Source organism: Callorhinus ursinus, unplaced genomic scaffold (assembly GCF_003265705.2).
Source record: "Callorhinus ursinus isolate GAN/ISIS: 27379988/994484 unplaced genomic scaffold, GSC_fseal_2.0 scaffold84, whole genome shotgun sequence".
NCBI classification, from domain to species: Eukaryota; Metazoa; Chordata; class Mammalia; order Carnivora; family Otariidae; genus Callorhinus; species Callorhinus ursinus.
Window position 1 is genome coordinate 2,746,679 of NW_027397146.1, and position 19,676 is coordinate 2,766,354.

At 43.1% G+C, this 19,676-nt stretch overlaps 1 protein-coding gene across 1 annotated transcript in view; it reads right to left on the minus strand.

Moving 5' to 3' along the window:
* Positions 1–699: 699 nt before the first annotated feature.
* LOC141371659 (paraneoplastic antigen Ma6F-like) overlaps positions 700–19,676 on the minus strand; it is a 92,450-nt gene continuing 73,473 nt past the window's right edge. The window contains exon 4 of the mRNA XM_073887934.1: positions 700–791. Coding sequence (XP_073744035.1) covers positions 700–791 — 92 coding nt within the window. The remainder of the gene's footprint in view (positions 792–19,676) is intronic.

Sequence of the window (19,676 nt, forward strand, 5' to 3'; positions counted from 1 at the left end):
GAGAGAAGAACAGGAATACTTGAGGCTCAGCTCCAGCCGCAGGTCTACCTGGACTCCTCATCAAACCTGGACATCTCGGTCAGACACCAGAAAGGCCACACATCAGGGATGAGGACCGTGACCAGGAGAAGAGGACTATTCTAGACCTGCCCAAACAAAGCCTAAAACTACACTTTGGCAAGAGGCAGGGGTAAGACAGATTATGGAGAGTGAGTCCTGACAAGTAAGAGAGACCCTCCATCAGGTCAGCCCCCCCGTTTTGTCCTTCACGTCACCCCTCTTTATGCCTCCCTGAGGACCAATGTGCAAGCATTCTGGACATTTCTGTGGGCACGGACCCAGTGATCCAGAGCCACGTCCAGAATTGCCATGAGGCGCTGCAGATGAGGGACCGCCCTGGGCTTGAGATGCTGCTGGAGGAAGAGCAGGCCAACCTATTCGCTCCATGCCCCCAGCAGGCCCCTGCCCTGGTGCTGGTGGGCTGGGGCATGTGTGTATTTCTTTATTCATGTTCCTGCAGCCCCGGGTCTGACTGACAAGGAGACCACCCAGGTGGGGGGGCTCCAGTTTCAGGGTCAGGGCCCGAATCCTCCCAGAGGGAAGCTGCACTGGGAGGGAAGGCCTCAGGGAATGCATGGGGAAGCAGCCGGGTCACGCGGGGGAAAGAGCCCCTGAAGGGGGCAGGGGTACACGCCTCTCTCAAAGCTCCTGGCCCGGTGGGAGCACAGGGTGCTCCAGGAGGAGGTAGCCTGGCCAACAGGTAGAGAGGCCCATGAGGCCTTTGGGAGGGCCTGGAAGGGGCAAGACAGGGAGCAGGTCAGGGAAGAGTCAAGCCACCTCCCGGGAAGGGCAAAGACTCCTGGCACCTGGGGCCCTGGGCTCTGACTGTGGCAAAGTCCCTGCTGCTGCACATCTCTAGGCAACCCCCCACGGGGGAGGGGGCGGTCGATGGGGCTGCCAAGGCCAGAAGGGCCTGGAGGGAAAGAAGGAGCCAAGGACAGGGGGAGTGACTGAGAGGCAAGCACCATCCCGGCCGCCCTGCCGGTGGCCTCCATGGTGACTCAGGGCCCCACGTAGTCGCATGTAGGGATGCAACTGCCTTCCGCCTCTGTGGGACACACCTGCTCAGAGGAGGGGGTCAAGGACACATCCTGGGCGGGGGGATCTGCTTCTTTCACTGCTGACCCAGAGGGGGACCCAGGCCCAGGGCATCCCTCTCGCAGAGATGGGCACTGGGAGGTCCTGGAAGGGGTGTGTGGGGCGGGGGGGCATCCGTGGGGTCTGTTGCTGCCCTGTTCACTCACATCTCCAGGTGGCTGTTCTATTCAGTCAGGCCAGCCCTTGTGCCAGAAGCTGAGCACAAAGAAAAGAAATGGCTAATGCTCTGTGCTCCAGGACTCCACTGTCTCTCAGAGGAGAGGCAAGGGAGGGTTTTGCCATCACCATAAAGGTCTAAAGGGGTTGGGACAGACTGGGCCCAATTAACTCTCAAAATTCCTTTCACTGAGGAAAAACTACTGGGAGCAGAATACCAATCAAGCAAGATAGGGAATGGTAGGGTCAAAGAAAAGAGGTCCAGATAAAAGTGAGGGAGAACAAATTGAGATGATCACAGAAAGTAAGTGAACATATTTTTTACAGTTCTCAAAATCAACAGAAGAGGGTGCTCTTTATATGTGAAATTAGAAAATCTGTATTTTTTTTTTTTTTTTTTTTTAACCTTCCTCTACAATTGCAAGAAAACTAATTTGGGGTGAAAATGAGTAACAGAAAAAGATCAAAGGCAAATCTCACACAAGGTTATTAGAATAAAACAGAGAATACAGAACATCCCTCTAGACATTGAAAGCATCCTGGAAAGAAATGTGCACAAAACAGATGCAACTACAATCCTTCATTGTAAAGCAAGTTAAGGCATTAAGAAAATGATTCAAGACATGAAAGAACAACATAAATCAGAATGGAAAAACTCAGAAATAAGATGATAGACTCAGGAAAGAATTAGAAATAAAAGATTTTTTTTAAGATTTTATTTATTTATTTGACAGAGAGAGACGCAGTGAGAGAGGGAACACAAGCAGGGGGAGTCGGAGAGGGAGGAGCAGGCTTCCCGCCGAGCGGGGAGCCCGATGCGGGGCTCGACCCCAGGACCCCGGGACCATGACCTGAGCCGAAGGCAGACGCCCAACGACTGAGCCACCCAGTCGTCCCAAAATAAAAGATCTTTTAAATTCCTTTAAATTTCAAAACTGAAGACTAAAGTAAAAGGAACTGAAGAATGCATGAATGCCACGTATAATGCCTTAAGAGAACTAGAAGGCAATATGGGAATTTTTTAAAGAGGAAAGATGCATAAAAATATGTAGAGTATTTGAAAGAAAATGACAAACTCAGGAGACAAGCAAGAAAAAAATCTAATATACATATAATAGGAGTCCACAAAAATTAAAAACCAAAGAAAAGGAAAAGAAAAAATACTAAAATGCATAAATCAAGAAAACTTTCCTGGCACAAAACCAGATTCAAAATTACAAATTGACAGATTTCACCAGGTGCCCATGAAAATCACCCCAAAACAAGCAAAATTGAAACATATTCTAGTAAAATTATGGGATTAAAGAAAGAAAATTTCTTTGGATTTCTAGGCAAAAAGAATAAGTATATAATGGAAAGAAAACAAGACTCTCTCCAAAATTTCAACAGTGATGCTTTCCACCAGAAGAAAATTTAAGATAGTCATCAAGGGAAAATAGTCTGAGCCAAGAATTTTATATCCAACCAAGCTCACTTTCAAGTATAAACACAGCAAATTCTCACCAACGTGAAAACTTGGAGAATGGTGTGTTGCCAGGACTCCTTTCTTACAAATCGATTACAGAATGAACTTCAGACAACCAAAATAAATGAAGGGACACCAGTAAAGGCTGGTGGCAAGGATTAAATATGTATTTGCATGTAGAATAATGCATAAATAAGGGACATGGGAAGGAAGGGGAGTATATAGTGGCTATATGTCAGAATAGTTGAACATAGGGCAACTGGTGTACAAAGGAGTGAGGACAGTGGAAAAAGTGTATGCACAATTTTTAAAACTCTTTTCTTAGGGCGCCTGAGTAGCTCAGTTGGTTGGGCATCTGCCTTCGGCTCAGGTCATGATCCCAGTGTCCTGGGATCCAGCCCCCAGTTGGGCACCCTGCTCAGCGGGGAGCCTGCTTCTCTTTCTGCCCCTCTCCCCCACTCATGCTCTCTCTCTGTGTGTCCGAAATAAATAAATAAAATCTTAAAAAAAAACTCTTTTCTGTAATCATGGTGATGAAAGAGCTGGTCTCGTTATACTAAACATGTTCTTTTATCAGTAGTTTATTTATTTAGTATTTAGTGTTAATTATTTAGTATTATTATTTATTTATTATATAAAATTATAACACCAAAATATTGTTTTTGCAATTTATAATTATGTGCTGGTATAAAAATTAGTTCTATTAAATTTTATTAATAATAAAGTATTTTTAAGTAAAAATGGTCCACATTTTGCTATGTCTAACTGCACATTTTTTCCTATTTCTTAAAAAATTATTTTATTGCAGTAAGAGCACTGAAATCTACCCTATTAACAAATGTTTAAGTGTACAATAGATTACAGTTGACTATAAATACAATGTTGTGCAGCAAATCTCTAGAGCTTACTCATCTTTCTTAACTGAAACTTTATGTCTGTTGATTAGCAATTCTCCCATTTCTTCAACCCCTCAGCCCCTGGTAACCAGCATTCCTCTCTTTGCTTCTGTGAGTTTGACTATTTTAAATACCTCATATAAGTGGAATCATGCAGTAAATGTATGTCCTTCTGTGACTGGCTCATTTCACTGAGCATAATGTCTTCTAGGTTCATCCCTGCTGTCACATAGTGCAGAATTTCTTTTTTTTTTTTTTTGAGGCTAAAGAATATTCCATTGTATGGATGGACCACATGTTCTTTATCTAGTCATCTGTCAATGAACATTTAGGTTGTCTCCACCTCTATGCTACTGTGAATAATGCTGCAGTGAATATGGGAGTGCAGAGATCTCTTCCAGATCCTAATTTCATTCTTTTGGACAAATACCCAAAAGTGGAGTTGCTGGATCATATGGTAGTTCTATTTTTAATTTTTTGAGGAGACTCTATATTATTTTCCACAGTGGCTGCATCATTTTCCATTGCACCAACAGTGGGGAAGGGTTCAGTTTCTCCACATCCTCAGCAACACTTGTTATCTATTTTGTTTGTTTGTTTTGGGTATCAACCATCCTGACAGGTATGAGATGAATATGTGAATATGTGACCTTACATAGCAAAAAGGACTTTGCATATTGATTTAGTTAAGGGTCTTTAGATGGGGAGATTATTCTGGAGTATCCAGGTATACCCAATCTAATCACATGGGTCTTTAAATGGAGAAGAAGGAGGCAGAAAACTCAGAGTTAGAGAAGGAGATGTGATCACAAAAGCAGAGGTTAGAGTGATGAGGCCATAAGCCAAGGAATGCAGCTGGCCTTCAGATGCCGAAAAAGATGAGAAACAGATTCTCCCCTAGAGCCTCCAGAAGGAAAACAGCCCGGCCCACACCTTGACTTTAGCCCAGGGAGACCCATTTCATCTTTCTGGCCTCCAGAATTATGAGACATTTGTGTTGTTTGAACACACTACATCTGTGGTCATTTGTTACAGAAGTAACGGGAAGTGAATACAGGGTCTGTCTAGAGAAGTGTATATTTGTCTTCTATTTATCTCTAGATCTGTTAGATTATCAACTGCCTGAGGGGAGGGACTGAATTGGTCTTCTTGGTCTCTCCCTGGCATCTGGCAGAGTGCCTTACACATTACCCACGTTTAATCAAGTTCTGAGAATATTCTAATTAAGAAGCATGGAGAAGATTGCATTAAAATAAAGTAACAGATATCAGTGAGAAACATTCTTCTATTTTCCCTAGATTTGTTTTATTATTATTATTATTATTATTAACTGTCTTGTGAAGTATCCTATTGTATCATTATTTAAATTTGATAATGAGATTTAATTTCCTTTGTGTTCATCTTACATCCTCAATGGGTTAACCAACCCATTGGGGAAGAAATTTTTGCCTAGATTTCTCAGCACTCTGGCAGTACATCTACATCTTGCTCAGTAGGCCTCTCTCTCAGTTTGCTAGCACCGTTGCAACAAATCACTAAGCTGGTGACTTAAACAGAAATATCTTGTCGCACAGTTCTGGAGGCCAGAAGTGGGAGATCAAGTTGTTACAGGGTTGGTTCTTTCAAGGGATAGTGAAGGATGGATCTGTTCCAGGCCTGTCTCCTTGGCTCGTAGATGACCATCTTCTCCCTGTGTCTTCACATTGTCTTCCATCTGTGCATGTCCATGGCTATGTCCAAATGTCCCCTTTTTGTAAGGACACCAGTCATATTGGATTAAGACCCACTCTAATTACCTCATCTTAACTAATTACATCTGCAATGGCCCTATTTCCAAATGAGATCACATTCTTTTTTTTTAAGATTTATTTATTCATTTGAAAGTGGGGAGGGGCAGAGGGAAAGAGTCTTCAAGCAGACTCCCTGCTGAGCACAGAGCCTGATGTAGGGGGCTAGATCTCACAACCCATGAGATCATGACCTGAAGCAAAACCAAGAGTCAGACACTTAGCCAACTGGGCCACCCAGGCACTCCAATATCACATTGTGAGGTACTGGGTATTAAGACTCCAACATATCTTTTGGAGGGAAACACAATTCAACCTACAGCAGTCCCCAAACACCCACTAATTGTAATCATCCCACATTGGTAGTATGATGACATAATTATTGCCTCCCACATTGCAAATCAAGTTCGATTCCCAAACAATTCCTTTTCCAGGACTCGGATCATGTCAAGGAAAAAAAGGGGTCCTCACCAAATCTCCTCTCCAAGCCAGAGGTTGGGCATTGTGCAGGGGCTCAAAGAATGAGTGGCAAATAAGAGAATTAAGTCTACTGTTTTTGAACAGTAGTGACAGGACACCCAAGGTCACTGATGGGCTGGGATGTGAAAAGTTTACCAGAATGTTGAGCCCTGAGATGAGCAACAATGACCTGGGTGCAAGAAGAGGCCACAGGGCAAATGCAATGAGGCAGAGCCCAGGGCCTTCTAGCCTGGAGTTAGAGAGAGGCCATGCTGGAGGTGGGAAGGCTGTGCTGGGGAATGCAGGGTCACAAACACCTTTGAGAACTAGATGGATTCTATGGGTCATAACCTGGAAAAAGGAACATAGACACAGACGGTAGCCTCCTCGAAGGGCATTCACAGTCACCCTGGCACCATTCATGGCCTCAATTTGAGCATGACTCGCTCCTGACATCAACATCAGCAAAACCGAGCTGAGGGATGGAAGAGAAAGGAAATTTTATGCTTTTCCTACGATGATACATTGTCATTGTAATAGGTCCTGAGGAAAAAGCAAAGCAAAAATAATCAATTATTATATTTATTAAAAGAATTTTACTATTTTATTTCAAAGTTTAGGAGAGCTTCGGTTGTTGTTTATTTATTTTTTTTTTAAGAAAAGTTAGTACACAATATGATCGTTCCTCAAAATATTAAACATAGAATGACCATACAATCTAGCAATTCCACTTCTGGGTATCCACTCAAAGGATTTGAAAGCAGGGTCTCAAGGAGATAGAGTTGAACCTTGAACAATGTGGGGGTTAGGAGCACTGACCCCTGGCACTGTCAAAAATCCATGTATAATAATTCTTCACTCCCCCAAAACTTAACTACTAGCAGCATACTCTTGACCAGAAACCTTTCCAGGAACATAAACAGTCAATTAACACATATCTTGTATGTTATGTGTGTTATATACTGTATTCTTAACATAAAATAAGCTAGAGAAAAGAGAATATTAATCAGAAAATTGTAATGAAGAGAAAACACATTTACAGTGCTGTATTTACTATAAGTGGACAGTGTAGTTCAAACCCTTATTTGTACACCCATTTTCTTAGCAGCATTAATCACAATAACTAACACATGGAAGAAACCCAAGTGTCCACTGATGGATGAATGGACAAATAAAATGTGGTCTATCCATACAATGAAATATTATTTAACTTTAAAAAGAAAGGAAATTCTGACACATGCTATAACATGGATGAATCTCGAGGACATTATGCTAAGTGAAATAACCCAAACAGAAAAGGAGAAATAGTATACATTTCCAGTTCTACGAGGTCCTTAGAGTCATTAAATTCATAAAGACAGAAAGTAGGATTGTGGTTGCTAGGGGCTGGGGGAGGGGGAGGGGGGTTGTTGTTTAGTGAAGACAGGGTTTCAGTTTTACAAGTTTGACAAGTTTTGCAGTTTTGAAAAAGTTTTGTAAATTGGTTACACAACAGTGTGAATATACTTAAACTACTGACCTGTATATTTAAAATGACTAAAATGGTAAATTTTATGTTATATGTATTTTACCACTATGAAAAATGTTTTGAACAAGACAAAAGCTAGGGATGCTTGGGTGGCTCAGTGGGTTAAGCGTCTGCCTTCAGCTCAGGTCGTGATCCCAGGGTCCTGGGATTGAGCCTTGTGTTGGGGGAGAGGGGGTCCCTGTTCAGCGGGGAGGGGGAGTCTGCTTCTTCCTCTCCCTCTGCCTCTCTCTCTCTCAAATAAATAAATAAAATCATTGTGTGTGGTGTTAGAGAATGGTCGAGTTTCATTCTTCTGCATGTGGCTGTCCAATTTTCCCAGCACCATTTGTTGAAGAGACTTTTTTTTCCATTGCATATTTTTTCCTGCTTTGTCGAAGGTTATTTGACCATAGAGTTGAGAGTCCATATCTGGGCTCCCTATTGTGTTCCATTGGTCTATATGTCTGTTGTTGTGTCAGTACCATGCTGTCTTGGTGATCACTGCTTTGTAATATAGCTTGAAATCAGGCAACGTGATGCCCCCAGCTTCGTTTTTCTGTTTCAACATTTCCTTGGCAATTCGGGGTCTTTTCTGATTCCATACAAATTTTAGGATTGTTTGTTCCAGCACTTTGAAAAATGTCATTGGAATTTTGATCGGGATGGCGTTGAAGGTGTAGATTGCTCTGGGTAGCATAGATATTTTAACAATGTTTATTCTTCCGATCCATGAGCATGGAATGTTTTTCCATCTTTTTGTGTCTTCTTCCATTTCTTTCATGAGTGTTCTGTAGTTCCTAGAATATAGATCCTTTACCTCTTTGGTTAGGTTTATTCTGAGGTATCCTATGATTTTTGGTGCTATTGTAAATGGAATCGTTTCTTTAATTTCTCTTTCTACAGTTGCATTGTTAGTGTATAAGAAAGCAACTGATTTCTGTGCATTGATTTTGTATCCTGCCATATCACTGAATTGCTGTATGAGTTCTAGTAATTTGGGAGTGGAGTCTTTTGGGTTTTCCACATAAAGTATCATGTCATCTGCGAAAAGAGAGAATTTGGCTTCTTTGCCATTTTGAATACTTTTTATTTCTTTTTGTTGTCTGATTGCTGTTGCTAGGACTTCTAGTACTGTGTTGAACAATAGTGGTGAGAGTGGGCATCCTTGACGTGTTCCTGATCTTAAGGGAAAGGCTCTCAGCTTTTCCCCATTGAGGATGATATTTGCTATGGGTTTTTCATAGATGGATTTTATGAACTTGAGGAATGTTCCCTTTATCCCTATACTCTAAAGAGTTTTAATCAGGAAAGGATGCTGTATTTTGTCAAATGCTTTTTCTGCATCAATTGAGAGGACCATATAGTTCTTCTCTCTCCTCTTATTAATGTGTTCTATCACACTGATTGATTTGTGAATGTTGCATTTAACCCCTTGCATCATGGGGATAAATCCCACTTGGTCGTGGTGGATGATCCTTTTAACGTATTGTTGGATCCTATTAGCTAGGATTTTGTTGAGGCTTTTGGAATCCATATTCATCAGGGATCGGTCTGAAATTCTCCTTTTTGATGGGGTCTTTACCTGGTTTGGGGATTAAGGTAATGCTGGCCTCGACCATTCTCTAACACCATACACAAAGATAAAATCAAAATGGATGGGAGACCTCAATGTGAGACAGGAATCCATCAAAATCCTACAGGAGAACATAGGCAGTAACCGCTTTGACATCGGCCACAGCAACTTCTTTCAAGATACATCTCCGAAGGCCAGTGAAACAAAATCAAAAATGAACTTTTGGGACTTCATCAAGATAAAAAGCTTCTGCACAACAAAGGAAACAGCCGACAAAACAAAGGGGCAACCCACAGAATGGGAGAAGATATTTGCAAATGACTCTACAGATAAAGGGCTGGTATCCAAGATCTATAAAGAATTTCTCAAACTCAACACCCAAAAAACAAATAATCAAGTCAAAAAATGGGCAGAAGACATGAACAGACACTTCTCCAAAGAAGACATACAAATGGCTAACAGACACATGAAAAATGTTCACCATCATTAGCCATCAGGGAAATTCAAATCAATGGTATGGAGATACCACCTTACACCAGTTAGAATGGCAAAAATTGACAAGGCAAGAAACAACAAATGTTGGCAAGGTTGTGGAGAAAGGGGAACCCTCTTACACTGTTGGTGGGAATGCAAGTTGGTATAGCCACTTTGGAAAACAGTGTGGAGGTGCCTCAAAAAATTAAAAATAGAGCTACCCTATGACCCAGCAATTGCACTCCTGGGTATTTACCCCAAAGACACAAATGTAGTGAAAAGAAGGGCCATATGCAACCCAATGTTCTTAGGAACAATGTCCACAATAGCCGAACTGTGGAAAGAGCCGAGATGCCCTTCAACAGATGAATGGATAAAGAAGATGTGGTCTATATATACAATGGAATATTACTCAGCCATCAGAAAGGATGAATACCCAACTTTTACATCCACATGGATGGGACTGGAGGAGATTATGCTCAGTGAAATAAGTCAAGCAGAGAAAGTCAATTATCATATGGTTTCACTTATTTGTGGAACATAAGGTATAGCATGGAGGACATTAGGAGAAGGAAGGGAAAAATGAAGGGGGGGAGATCAGAGGGGGAGACGAACCATGAGAGACTATGGACTCTGAGAAACAAACTGAGGGTTTTAGAGGCGAGGGGGTGGGGGGATGGGTTAGCCCGGTGATGGGTATTAAGGAGGGTACATACTGCATGGAGCACTGGGTGTTATACGAAAACAATGAACCGTGGATCGCTACATCAAAGACTAATGATGTATTGTATGGTGACTAACATAACATAATAAAATAAAATTTAGAAATAAAAAAATAAAGTAGGCCATTGAAAAAATTAAAAAATAAATAAAATCTTTTTTTACAAAAAGACAAAAGCTAGCTAAGCATTTTAATTTCAGTACATTGATGCAGTACATGTTACAAGGACAAGCAATTTCAACCACATAAATTTGAGAAACACTGAAGCTGCTGACAGCTAGTTAGAACCACTTGTGCCAATATTTCTGGTCTGCAGTCCATCTAGGAGGCAAGTGTCTCAATATCCAGTGGTGTCCTGTGGAGGCAGTGGCAGCCGGGCCCGCAGGACCACAGCCGGCATCCTGAAACCATGGGAGGAAAGTCCAAGACACGGGGAAGGAGCCTCAAGAAATAGCTCCACCATTGCTGTTTTATGGACAGTGACATCACTGACCCGCTAGAAGTCTACTAAGCAAATATAGTCCTTGGCAATTACTGAAAGAAGAGTCTTTTCTTCTAATGTACCCAGAATGCTTAGCCTGAGTAGCCTGACCTGATGTGGCCTGCTGAGGCTGCAGTGTGTGGACTGGGAACCTCTAGGGACCAGCTCCGTTAGCAGCGTGGGCTCACACACACACAGTCAACTCCCACCCCACCCCCACGCCCGCCCCGCTGGTGTGTGGTTGCATGGACTCCTCCCTCCTCTGTGCTGAGTAAAAATACATATACACATGTAGAATGCAAAACATTTTTGTCTTTGGATTGATTCAGTCTAGATTGGAAACATTGAGGCTTAAGATCAGCAGGAACATTGCTCTTTCTTTTCCAGTCTCTGAAGAAGCAGGAATGTAAATTAAGTTATACCAGTTGGCCACAAAGTTGAGTTCTAAAGTTTATCTAACTGAAAGCCTATTTAATTTTAGCACAGAGACACATTCATCCATTCAATAATCACTTCTGGAGCACCTACACCATGCCAATGACTGGGCTGGGAGCTGAAATTACCACACACTCTCAGCACAGCACACGCAAACCAGTGCCCAGTGGAGGACATGCTGAAACATGTACTTGCAAATCAGGAGATGTGTCCTGCTCGGATCCAAGATGAGGGGTACCAGGGGGCTATAGAAGGCAATGGCAAGGGCACCTCCCCTTTACGTAGCCAATAGGGAAGTCTTCCAGGGGGAATTTTAAGCAGGAAAAAGGTAGGCGTTAGCCAGGCCAGGGAGGTGGGAATACAAGGCAGGGAGAAGCACTCACAGGTAAAAAGGAGCACAGTGAGTTAAAGGTGGGGATTCCAAACTGTTTCTGTAAAGGGCCCAAGGGTAAATATTTTCACCTCTGTGGGCTCAACTCTGCCAGAAGTGAATTGGCATGGCCGTGTACCAGTACAACTTTATTTATGGGCACCAACTTTTGGATTTCATATATGTTCACATGTAACAAGGTGTTATTCTTCCTTTCATTTTTCCCAACCATTTAAAAATATTAAAACCATTCTTAACTTGCCAGTCACGCAAAAACAGGCAATGGGTCAGATTTGAGAAAAAAAACAGAAACGGTACATACAATGCACATCGTTCTGCACCCTGCTTCTTTCACATATCTACACAGTTTGGAATCCTTTCCACACCCGTGTAGAAGTAGCCTCAAACTTTTTGTACATTGCATGGTAATCCAATATGTAGATATGCCTCAATTATTTAATCTCCTATTGTGGACATTTAGTTGGTACCAATCTCATGCTATTACGAACTATGCTGCAGTGAAGATCTTATATATACTTCTTTCACCCATGAGAGTGTTTATCTATAGAATAAATATTCCTACTAGTACAACGATTTGATCAAAAGCTTTGTGCATTTGGATTTTCAGTGGATATTGCCAACTTGCTCTCCATAGGCGTGGTACTAATTTCTACTCCAGCCTTAGCCCTGTGTGTGGGCCTATGGTACCAACTCTAGAGCTCTTCTTCTGCTCTCTGGGTAGCTGTTAACCACAACTTAGATTTATCCTTGCTGTGTTGGCTCTCTTCTTCTGGCTCAATATTTTTAAAGTATTTATTTGGCTATGGTGAGTGCTGTGAATTGTGTAAGACTGATGAATCACAGACCTATACATCTGAAACATATATATGTTTCAAATAATATATGTTCAAAAAAAAGAAGAAGAAGAAGAAGATAGTAGGAAGGGAAAAATGAAGGGCGGAAATCGGAGGGGGAGACGAACCATGAGAGACTATGGACTCTGAGAAACAAACTGAGGGTTCTAGAGGGGAGGGGGTGGGGGGGATGGGTTAGCCTGGTGATGGGTATTAAAGAGGGTACGTTCTGCACGTTCTGCATGGAGCACTCGGTGTTACATGCAAACAATGAATCATGGAACACTACATCAAAAACTAATGATGTAATGTATGGTGATTAACATAACATAATAAAATTAAATTAAAAAAATAAAAACATCAAACAGTAAAAAAAAATTTAATTGGTGCCTGGCATTGTGCTACAATCTAGGGATACATATGGAGAAAGCATTGTCTCTGCCCTTGGAAAAGACTCTACTCCTAAGGCTGGAGAATGAATGAATGAATGAATGAATGAATGAGGTGTCAGGCAGAGAGGAACCTTTTCCACACCCAAGCCTCCTTCCTTGGCCTGCTCTTCTCAATATGCTCCCCCAGCTCCAAATACTGCTAACTAAGCTTATACCCAGTCTTCAAGGCCAGGTGGCAGGGCCAGAAGAAGGGGGCAATAGTGCATTTTCTATGGCTCTTACATCATTTTAAGTGTCTAGCTTGTAGGTATTTTATAGTGTAGTACATACTATATTACAGTAGTAACATGTATATGATTTAGAAATAGTTACATACACGTATCTTTAGGAGGAAGGTGTCAGGTGACTCCCCCAAGGGTACTGAGAAAGCCTTAGGAGTGCAGTCTCTGTCAGCCCTGAACAGATAAAAACTTGGTTCCACTTTACATGCACACACTCTGTGTATATGTATACAAATCTGACCTGGAGAAGTCTTCCAGACCACCTGCACTAAACCAGTTCCCCTTCATGCACCTCCATTGCCCTAAGGACCTCTCAGTTTGATGGCTATAACTGTAAGTAGCATTGTGTGGTTATTTGAACAACATCTCTCATCCCCCATTAGCCTGCAGACTGCGTGAGGCAAGGGGCTGTGTGGGTTTGTGCTTACTGTGGTGTCCTCAGAGGCTAATGCTGCTGGGCACACAGTAGGAGCTCAATAAAAAATGAAAGAGTGAGCAGGCAACATCATCCATTTGTTCTAGATCTCCCACAGCACTGAGCACCAGAATACGCATTCGGTGAGTAGATACTCGTGAAATCATATATATTCTAAAATGACTCCAGTGTGAATCAGCTCAAGAAGTATTGACTCCAAAGGGAAATGGTGACGCGGTACATGTAAAGAAGAAGAAGACGTGGGTTGAATTCCCGGCGCTACCAAAGACCAGCTGTGTGACCTTAGCAAGCCTGTCTCCATTTCTTCATCCAAGAAATGGTCATACTAGATTCTTGTGAGCTATTGACAAAATAACTTGCACAGAATGTTTGATGCTTTGTGCAGTTTGCTCATGGACTTCAGCCTCCTTTATCTTTATGCCACTTCACATGCTCAGTAGTAATGACTATATCATCCAATGCCTTTCATCTATGTTTCTCCTTAACATACATGAATATTTATTTACCTGTTCATTCTCAGGCCAGGTCATTCAGTTCCAGTGCTAAGCCACACACGTCCACATCAGGAGTCCTACACACCAAGAATGGTTTCTGGTTACCTAACTACTGAACACATCACTTAGATTTTTATAAAGGATTTGAATATGATAAAACACTAAAATTATGCTTTAAAATTACACTCAGGGGGCGCCTGGGAGGCTCAGTTGTTGAGCTCAGCCGTTAAGGGTCTGCCTTCAGCTCAGGTCATGATCCCAGGGTCCTGGGATCGAGCCCAGCGTTGGGCTCCCCGCTCCGCGGGGAAGCCTGCTTCTCCCTCTCCTTCTTCCCCTGCTGGTGTTCCCTCTCTCGCTGTGTCTCTCTGTCTCTCTCTGTCAAATAAATAAATAAAAATCCTTTTTAAAAAATAAATAAAATTATACTCGGAAGCTTGGAGTCTTGGTCAATTCTAAAACCTCCTGGAGCTTTCAAAGGCCATCTTTCAAGGCCTTAGCCTTGCATATGCTGCCCCCATGACACTAGAATAGTAGCTGCATTTGTATATACACTAATATACAATGGAATATTAGTCAGCCATCAGAAAGGATGATATCTTACCATTAACATGGACGTGGATGGAACTGGAGGATATTATGCTGAGTGAAATAAGTCTGTCAGAGAAAGACAATTATCATATGGTTTCACTCATATGCGGAATATAGGAAACAGCGCAGAGAACCACAGGGGGAAGGGAGGGAAAACGGAATGGGAAGAAACCAGAGAGGGAGCCAAACCACGAGAGACTCTGGACTCGGGGAAACAAACTGAGGGTTACAGAAGGGAGGAGAGGGGAATGGCGTGACCAGGTGATGGGTATTAAGGAGGGCACATCTTGAAACTGATGATGTACTATATGTTGGCTAATTGAATTTAAGTAAAAAAGAATAGCGGCTTCATTGGAGAAGACTACCAGTGCCGACCTGCCTGAGCTTCTAACGTGTTTCTCCCCATCGCACTCCGTGGGACGCAGGGAGCTCACTGTGCCTCCCTAAAACCCGAGGTCGCACCTCCCAGAGCCAGCAGACAGCCTGTTTGCCCACATGCCCATCTGCCCCAGGGACCCGTCAGATCCCCAACGGCCGCTCTCCGGCCACGCCCCCCGCAACCTGGGCCCGCGCTCTCGGAACCTGAGGGGCAGCTCACGTATCGGCAGGCTGGTCTGGGCCGGTCCGGGTACAGTCAGGGCTTTCAGTTGCCCTTCTGGGAAAACCACAGGACTTCTTCCCACTCCAGCCCTGAGCACCACTGGCGTGGTACAGGGTTCGAAGGAGTGGGGGAAACAGTGCCCTGCCCCTGGGGGCGCTCCTGCCGGAGAGTGATGCCGAGGACACAGAAGACAGTACCAGCAACAAAAAAAAAAGGACCAAGAGAAGGGTGGGGACCACTCTGCTAGAGACGTCTCCTGTAGTCCCGCTTCCCCGCTCCATCCCGAGTGTGCATTTCATGATCTCCATTCTGAGGAATGAGTAAGGAAACAAACTGAGGGACCAAAGAAGTGCCAGGGAAGTGGTGTTTATTCCTTCCAGTGAAATAGGTAATCACCAAAAAGCAAGTCAACCGAAGAACGGGACATGCTTGAGTGCACCTAGTTTCATAGCAAGAGAAGGTCCTCAGTCTGGCAGCTCATACATGGACAGCGCTCATGGAAGCAGCTCAGGGCTACACCCAAGACCAGCCTGAGTGTTGTATACAGTTCCATCCAAGCCTTTCTGCATGCCTGTCAGGGAGAAATCTTCGGTATGGTCGTTTCATAGCTGCAGAAATTGAGGTTCGAATAGGGTGAGAGTATTGCTCAGGATCACAAAGCTGCTAAGGGGTGGAATCGCTACACAGTCACACAAAACCCTGCACTCTTGACCCATTGCTGGGCTAGAGTGGTTCTAACCACTAGAACTCTCTTCCCTGTCAGAACCACTTGGAGAGCTTGTTAGAACTCAAGAGTGCTGGCCTCCGCTCCCAAAGTGTCCAGAGTGGGGTAAGGCCCGAGAATTTGCTATTGCTGGAGTTCCCACGCCTCCACCTCACCTCATAGCCCCCCTCCAGCACTGGCCCAGCAGTGCCCTCAATATTGCCGGCCTTGAGGCAGGTCCTTTGCCCTTTCTGGAATGTTCCCTTCCAGGGCCACCCCAGGAAAATCCTCCAGATCTGCCCTGTCCTCCCCCTGCAACAATCCTTCCCAACATTCTATTGCTGCGCCATGGAACAATGATCTTGTGGTTTTGCACATACTTACTTTTGTCTTTATCTGTTTCCTGTGCTGAGATCTTACTTTTTTAAAAGGAAGTGACCTTGTTCTAGTTTTTTTTTTTTTATGCCCAACAGCAAGTACAGTTTTACAGAAATGCTTGCTCACAAATGCATGACTCCATCCTCCCTTTCAGGTCCCTCCATAGCACTGGCCTAACCACTGTTTCATTCTTCTCTTTTTGGCATTCCTTTGACTCACCCTGCTGCTTTCGATGCGGTAACAGCATCAGACAGGACAGACGGAGTGATGAACATCCACAAATGTAACGTGTGTAATTAATCCTAACAGTGACCAGGGTCAGTGCAATAAATGCATCCCAAGGACCCAGGAAGTAGGGAATAACACAAGAATTCTCAAAGCAGACTCTGGGGAACCCCGAGGGGTCCTTAAGACTCTTTCACGCAGGGGTCCACAAGATCAAATCTCTTTTCATAATGATGCTTAAGATGTTTTTGCTTTGCTCTTTCTTTCCCAAGGGTAAAATGGAGTTTTCCAGAGGCTACCTAAATGTGATACCATGGCAGACTGAAGTCAGAAACAGATATGATTACTCAGCTGTCTCCTATTAAGCCAGACATCGAAGAGAGTTGCAAAATGTAAAACTCTTCCCACTAAATTTCACTTGTATTGTATAGATTTTTTTCATAAAATATTTTTTATTTTTTAATTTTATTTTATTATGTTAATCACCATACATTACATCATTAGTTATTGATGCAGTGTTCCATGATTCATTGCTTGCGTATAACACCCAGTGCTCCGTGCAGAAGGTGCCCTCCTTAATACGCATCACCGGGCTAGCCCCTCCCCCACCCCCTCCCCTCTAGAACCCTCAGTGTGTTTCTCAGAGTCCATCGTCTCTCATGGTTCGTCTCCCCCTCCGATTTCCACCCTTCATTTTTCCCTTCATAAAATATTTTATGTTAACATATAATAGTTTAATTGCTGTCATCTTTAAATGAGTGAAGTTTTTAAATTTCTCACTTTAGATTTAAATACAGCAAATAATTGATATGTATAACTCACATAAACGAGAGCTCCTTGGGGTCCTCAATAAGTGTTAAGAGTACAAAGGAGTCCTAAGAACAAGAAGTTTAAAAACCCGCTTTGATGTTCCACATTGGAGTGAAGAAAAGAAAAAAAAATCTTTCATAGTATATTTGGTTATGGGGGAGATCGCTACATTTTTAAAGATTACTTTATGTTTTTTTTCCCTCGTGATGGCAGTGCAGGTACCACAGAATGTAAATTTAGAACAACAAGCATGGACATTTTTTGTAAAATCCATGCAAAACATCAGGTATTTTCACTAACAAATTCTATGCCTTAATTTAAAAAATTCTAATTCATTTTTACATGGGAAGGGTATATAAATAAATTACAATTAAGGAAATATGGCTTAAGCTGGAAGACTGCCTGTGATAAAGAAATGGGTTGCGTGACATTGCCTGAGATGCTGTAACCAAGCACCACAAACCGAGTGGCTTAAACAACAGAAATCTCTTGTCTCAGAGTCCAAAACCAGGATTCCAAGATCAAGGCACTGGGGCAGGACTTGCTCCAGGCGGCTCTCCTAGTTTCTCCTGGGTTTGCAGAAGCATTACTCTGATCTTTACAGAGTGTTCTCCCTGTGCACATGTGTGTCTAAATTTCCCCTTTTTATAAGGACACCCATCCTATTGGATTGCATCCACGCTAATGACCTCATTATAAGTCTTTATCTTTGTGAAGACACTGTCTCCAAATAAGGTCACATTCTGAAGCACTGGGGATTAGGACTTCAACATATCCTTTTAGGGGGACACAATTCAGCTCATAACAATGGACAATGATACAAGTTAGAGAAATTATAAAAGAAAGAGGTATGAGTTAAAACCATGGGGTTCAAGTCAAGGAAATCAATTCCATATTTTGGTCCATGGTAATGAAGAGCTGAGGTTCCCACGACTGAACCTTAAATTTTCTTGTTGTATTGTTATTTGTCACCACATGCATGAAAATGTTACTTGGTAACTGGGTCCTCTGCTGTTAAGCTCCTTGCTGGACCTCACAGATGCCAGGAGGATCTGCTGGTGTGGGGGAGAAAGTTCACATTGTTTTAAGCCGTTCCTGCTCAGGTGATTCGGGTGTGGGGGGGGATGATCTGGACCTGCAAGTTGTAGAACCAATCCTAATACCTTTCCATCAAAAGTCTGGGAGAAAAAAAAAAAAAGTCTGGAATAAGAGGGGAATATGGAGGAAGAGAAAGGAAAAAGAAAAGTGGAGTCTTACAGAACTCTAAAATATTCTAAAACTTGGGGCCTCACAGCCATTTAAAGATGCAGCTTGTGGTGATGAGCAATGGTGCTAGGAAGGAAATGAGTTTGGTCAGTGACTATAGGGAAAGAGACCTTGTAAAGAAAGACAAATGAGGCGGAAAACCCTGCCGAACTGTGCATTGTTGCAACCACAGTAGTGAACTGAGCCAGGAAAACAGTTGAAAGTTGACCAAAGGCAGACAGGAGACTGAGGGACATTGAGCCCAGTGCCCACCATTCCTCTGGGCCTCAGTGCGGTGGAGAAAGCTATACCCATGGGCCACACCCATTGGAAGGAGCTGCATTTACAGGAGGAATGCTATGCTGGCTACCTAATCCAGCCTCATATGACCAACCACTACAAATTTAAAAGCTTAAAATAATTCCCATTTATTATGCATAATTGCCCTGGGTCAGGAGTCCAGGCATGGCATAGTTCCCAAGGCTGCAATCAGAGTCAGCTGGCTGGGGGTCTTTTCTGGAGGTTTTGGGGGACAATCTTCCCCGGTTCACTAAGATTGTTGGCAGATTCCAGTTCTAGGTTGTTGTCAGTTTGGGGTCCCCATTCCCTTGCTAGATTCCCCTCCATCTACAAACAAGCTTCACATCTCTCTGAATTCCCTTTGTGCTTCAGCAGGGAGAAGGCTTTGCTCATATAGCTCCCACCAGAGAATCCTAGACAATCTCCCTATTGTAAGGCAACTGATTAGTAACCTTAATTACATCTGTCATGCAACTTGGCACATTCATGGGCGTGACACCAGGAGGCAAGGGTCATGGGACCAAAAGCCTGCCCACCACAGAGGGCAAGCCTGTGTCTCAGGGAATGCTATCTTTGGAGTCTATATTTTCCATTCATCAGAGGATTGTTTTAGTTCTATCCTCAAAATCTCTCCATCCTTCCAAATTGCTTGCTAGCCACTTTTAACTTGTAATCACAGCAGTTCCTTTAGAAGCAACTGAAGTTGGCAACCTCTTTCTTGATGCAAACCACCTTTGTGTATTTTTCCACAGAATGTCCTTCCATAGCAGCTTTCAAAAGAATGTTCTACCTGTTGTGAAAAACTTCATTATCAGTTGCTGCTTGCTGCGGAAGCACCCTAAGATGTGAGTGAACAGGGCAGCAACAGACCCCACGGATGCCCCCCC